Source organism: Cyprinodon variegatus, unplaced genomic scaffold, assembly GCF_000732505.1.
Source record: "Cyprinodon variegatus isolate N-32 unplaced genomic scaffold, C_variegatus-1.0 Scaffold255, whole genome shotgun sequence".
NCBI classification, from domain to species: Eukaryota; Metazoa; Chordata; class Actinopteri; order Cyprinodontiformes; family Cyprinodontidae; genus Cyprinodon; species Cyprinodon variegatus.
In genome coordinates this window covers 754791-760210 of record NW_015150708.1, presented here as the reverse complement: position 1 = coordinate 760210, position 5420 = coordinate 754791, and the positions used below count along the sequence as shown (strand labels likewise).

Below are 5420 nucleotides of genomic sequence, written 5' to 3'. Positions count from 1 at the left end.
ATTCTCTTAATGTAACGACTCTATTCACGTAATGTTACGATTTTATTCTTGTAATGTAACGACTTTATTGTCGTAATGTAACTACTTAATTCTCGTAATATTACAACTTTATTGTCGTAATGTTACAACTTTATTCTTGTAATGGAAGAAAAAAATATATCTAACTTGGCCCTAATACTCCGTCGTAGTAAATAAGATAATTGCCAAAGAAATTTTTATTTTCTCTCAAAATATTATATATTTACATATAAACTACTGAAAATAAGAAGATTGATTTTTTTTTTTTATTAAATCATTTTTTTTACATTAGTAAATTGCCTTACCTACCTGCTCAATTTGAGGCAAAATACACCCCTTTTCAAGAAAATTGACTTATATGTCAATTTTTTGTAATGTATGTTTGAAGGACACGGGCCATAACAGGGTCAGGATCAGTTCTACAGGGGCTCTGGCCCCTTTTGGCCCCTGCCTAGAACCGCCTATGTTGCTATGAGTCTGATTACCTGAATCTTAATTAGATTTCTGCCTAACAGGATTCATATATTGTTTTCTGAATCGAATGGTAATAAACTCACAAAGCTTTTATCTGAGCCCTTTCTCATTGATATCTGTCCAGAAGGGGGCGCTATCGCCCCTGTTTCTCCTCCTTTCTCTCCTCTCTCTCCTCCTCTCAGCGGTGGGAGCGCTCTCCCTGCTGGAGGAGCGTCTGTTGCGCTGGTGAAGCAGCTCAGCTCATCCACCTGTGCCGCGGATCGGAGCGGACCTGGCGTTACATGGCGCAGTTTCTGCATCCATCGCTCACTTCTAATCTCTACTGAGGATTTTTCTCTTGCCTCATCTGGTATTTTTTCCCAACCGGTTCTCATTTAGGCATCTAAAGTTGTGATGATGCCTCCGCTCTGCGTATGGGATTTGTAACAGCCAAGGGTGATATCCTGCCAGCCTGTGATTTAACTATACTCTCCTTTGGACGCGGATAAAAACATGGACTAATTTTTGTTTTTGTTTTGATACAGTCAGTATGGGATTATTACAGCTATTTCTGGTTCTTTTCTTAATTTGCACCTGCTCAGGTAGGATGTCTCTGCAACCTTTTACATGTAGCTTTTATGATGACATAAGCACTTCAAGTATATCCTGCATAAGCTGCTTCCAGAAGTTAGTCAAAATCAACATATGGATGATATGTTTATTATTTCCACTGTGAAGAGCTTTGAATATCCAGCTATCATCCTCAGTAATCATCTTCTTTGTTTGGAATAACTTGTAGGTTTTGGGGTTGACCCTGCCCTGCGCATCAGCCTGTTTGATGAACTAACACTTGGAGAAGGAGGCTTTGATGGAGTTACTCAGGTCCAGGGCTTCCACAGCGAGTCTAGAGCTTTCCACTTTCAAGGTACTGAAACAAATAATTCTGCTGCTTCTTTTCTGTCTGGAGATTGAAATGTGGGCCCTCCTGTGAAACAGCAGCACATCCCTACCAGGTTTCTATAGGCTGCTGTTCAGGACCTTTCTGTCCTGCACACAGCCTCAAAATCCTTAAATTGGATTTTTTTTCTCTGTCAGATAATCTCTTAAATTATATTTCAATATATAACTTGATATGCACATCCTAAATTACTTGCTCTGTCTGCAGCAGGAATCGGCTTGTGTGATTGTTCCATCTGCCTCTTTTTATGACTTTCTAGACTAAAAATAAAGCCCCCAAAATCCCCAAACAGTAGATTTTTCCTTAAAGCTAATCCAGTGATTGCTTAAATTGTGTATATACCTATGTTTTTAATTTATCCAGAGTTAATATCATCATACTTAATTGATTTTTTTTCCTGTAATAGGCATAAGCACAGGAGGGGGTCCCACCTGCCAGAACAATAGGCAGTATTAGGTCATGAAACAGTGGGGTATCCAGGACAGGCAGAAGGGAGGATTGTGCAAAAGATATTTTGATCTTCATTGTGTGATATGAAGACAAATATATAATTTTTCATTTTAAGAAAAGAATAAACCCCTTTTTCCTTTACTGGTGATCCTCTGGAAGCATTTATTACTGTAGATGGTACAGTTTTTTTTCAGGAAGTAAGTTGTCCCTCTATGCATGTGTTAGTTTTGCGTAACAAATATGCCAAAGTTGCATTCTTATTAAGCGTTTAATTCCTTTCACCATTGCTACAGCTTTAAAACCCATTGCAATCCAAATTATGCTGCTGACAACCTAGTCACAGGATAGAGATGACTATCATAATCCAGTTAAAAGTATAGACAGATTTGGAATCAGATGCGAAACTAAACATCTAATATTTTAATGGGATACTGTTGCCTTGGAGCCAAAACCCCCCGATCAGCTGCCGCTTCTCTTCCTCCCCGTCCTCCTCTCTGATATCTTCTCATCTCCCAGCACAGCCAGTGCAGCGGCATTGCTTTGCTGTGCTGCTGCAGCTCCGGCATCCTTGTGAAGGCGTGTTATTTGATGTCTTCTGTGTAGATGACACTTTAAGGTGTGCTCTACACCATAGCGGGGGGGGGGGGGAAGACAGTTGGTGAGGGTTAAGAAAGGGAGTTAAACATAGAGAGATATCGAACGAATCTTTTTTTTTTGTAACAAGGTAAAACAAAAAATAAACCAGAAACTGTAGTGGGACTGGCACCTTTCTTATTTTACCTTCACTGAGAACTGAGAACAGTCAGGCAGAGCAGGCGGTGTGTGTTATTTATGGCTGAGCTCGCCTCCATCCTTCATTCGGGATGTCTGTGTAAATTCGGCGGTGCTGATGATGCTGCTGGGGGAGTGAAAGGGGGGTGAGGAAGAACAACGCAGACCTGGGACTGCTTGTTTGTTATCAGAAAGAGCCTCATTCAGCAGAGATGCATAGTAGGGATGAGAAAGAAAGCAGGGAGGCTGTCTGCCAGCTGTTTGATAGACTGTGGTGATACCTGGTGCATGGACGCTCTGCTGGCTGGGACCAGCCGACAGGCCCTGCAGTGACATTCCGACGCTCATTAGATAGCAGGCAGAACATATCCATGGCTGTTCTCCTCACTGCCTCCCTGCTGCCAGAGGGGGAAGGCGGTATCTCTCTCTGCTACTTGATGGAGGCAGCAGGAAGAGACTTATTCTCAGTATCTATACTGAATATGTAAACATTGCTGCTATCTCTGCATCCTTTTCTGTATCCAAAGTAGAAGAGCAATAAAGAAAAATGCTGTAAACAGATGAGATTGGGGGGTTGCTGCTGAGGATTTCTAAAGGAATTGATATCATTGCATGATATTAGGAGACCTCAGAGAATGAGGGGAGACAAAAGCCCCCCCAGGCCATGCTCCTAACCTCCCAATGCCAGGTGATACTCAGATACAAATAACCCAGCATCAGCTCCTGCCCCCACAGTTGTCAGTATCCACACAGCCACACATTGCTCTGTAAAAGCAATAATAACAACAAAAAGAAAAGGGACCACACCCAGAAGTACTCCCTTCCCCCCCCGGCATACTCACACCCAACCTGTGTGGATGCAAGCGTATGGATCAAACTCATTTGAAGTGCAAACAGCACAATTTAAAAGCCTCCTTTGAGCTGCAGCACGGGGCTCCCTGTAATTGCGTCAGTGTGTGTTTGTGTGTGTCTAGGCGTGGGTTTGTGAATATGAATCCTGTCAGTCTCTGAAGCAGCGATTTTACAGCGACTGAACAGCACCAGTAAGATGTTCCTGTGTTTGTTGTGCTTATGATGTAGCTGACTGCGGCGACAGTTAAGTGCAACAGGATTGAAGAGGCTCATTTATTATACAGCCACGCTGCATGTGTGTGTGTGTGTGTCTATGTAGAAGAGACAGAGGACAGGGACTCTAGATGTGATTGGTTGTTATTCTGGATTAGTGTGCCTCTTAAATAAAACTAATCTGACCAGCTGTTAGTAGGGAACATGTTGGATGATTTGTTTAAGCATATAGAAAAAAAATGTTTTTCCATTCATTCAAAGTTGGTTCAGAACTTCCAGCTGGTACACCTCACAGTTAGCGCTAAACTAGGGTTCCTTTTCACACATTGCTATTCTTTATAAGCATAAACAACCTGTTGTTTGTGTTACTATCATTAGATGAACCACAAAACTATAAAATAAAACCTAACAAACCACCACTCAGTCAATATTAAGATGCATGATCCTGAAACCTGCACAGATTTAAAGGTTTCACTTTATTCCATCAGGGTTTTACCATACAGACATAACAGACTGGTGCCTAGCTGTGAGGCGGAGGAGACATTTTTTTTAAACGTTTCCTTTTTTTAAATGTTTTGAAGTTTTGCATATAAATTCATGTATAATTATTGGATTTCGTGATTCTTTTGATATATGCTCCACACTAGCTCTGAATAATATCTTTTTTTCAGCATGTTAAATGTTTTAATGACAATATTTAAAGAAGCTTGCATTCATTCTCTGCATTCATTTGTTATATTTAAAAAGAGGGATGGACATTAGCGACCCTAAATCCAAAAGTTAAGGTTTAGTGGTTGAGTTGTTGCAGTTTACAGTGGAGGGTAGATACTTGTTGCTTAATCCTGATCAATAACCTAAATGTAATTTTATACTAAACCATTTTACAGTAGATCTTTTTACATGTTTATCCTTCTGGAGGATAAAGGTTTGAATCACTTATTAATGTCGTTTTGAGTTTTTTGCAGGCTTCCTTTCAGAATCGTCCTTTATTTAGCTCCATCCATATTCCCTGAAGCAAAGCAGTTTCCCTGTCTCTGCTCAAAACACCACCTTCTCATAGGAGTATTCATGTGCAGTGTTATTTCTTTGTCACACAGAGTTTTACATGTAGTTTTAAATCAGTTTTTTCACTTATAATCTCATACAATCCTCTAAGGCCTTCACAGAGCAACTGGACTTCATTCACCTTTTTACTATTTCTGGAGACAGTTGGTTTCGTTGAATTTGTTGTTTGGTCTATTAGAGTTATTCAACTATGGATTCAAGATAATTAAAACCATAATGCTTTTAGTGACATCTTAAAAAGATACTGGGTTATGCTGAGTTGGTTATTAAAAGTCTATCCATAGAGCAGTCTCTATCTCTAGCTGTCTCTTCATCATGTCCTAATGGTGCAGACTACACAAAGAGCTTCTCTTCAAGTAAACTGGTGGGAAACAACGTTCAAAGTTAGACTTAAGCTAACCTGAAGCTTTTAAGGTGGGATTTTTTTTCAAGCTAAATTCTTCTCAGTGGGTAATTCCCTCTTTGTACTTCCACCAAGAACATTCACTGGCTCAACCACAGTATAGGGATAAAAGCACAGAGTGAAAAACTGGCAGAAAATCAATCAATCAATCTATCTATCTATCTATCTATCTATCTATCTATCTATCTATCTATCTATCTATCTATCTATCTATCTATCTATCTATCTATCTATCTA

The 5420-nt window shown here is 40.0% G+C and overlaps 1 protein-coding gene across 2 annotated transcripts in view; it reads left to right on the top strand.

Annotated features, from left to right (window-relative positions):
- Positions 1 to 716: 716 nt before the first annotated feature.
- The window catches only part of nell2 (neural EGFL like 2), a 137874-nt gene continuing 133170 nt past the window's right edge, over positions 717 to 5420 (top strand). For both annotated transcript variants that reach the window (XM_015382349.1, XM_015382348.1), the window contains exons 1-2: positions 717 to 1073; positions 1271 to 1396. In XM_015382349.1, the coding sequence (XP_015237835.1) occupies positions 1022 to 1073; positions 1271 to 1396 (178 nt within the window). In that variant the 5' untranslated portion in view covers positions 717 to 1021. The remainder of the gene's footprint in view (positions 1074 to 1270; positions 1397 to 5420) is intronic.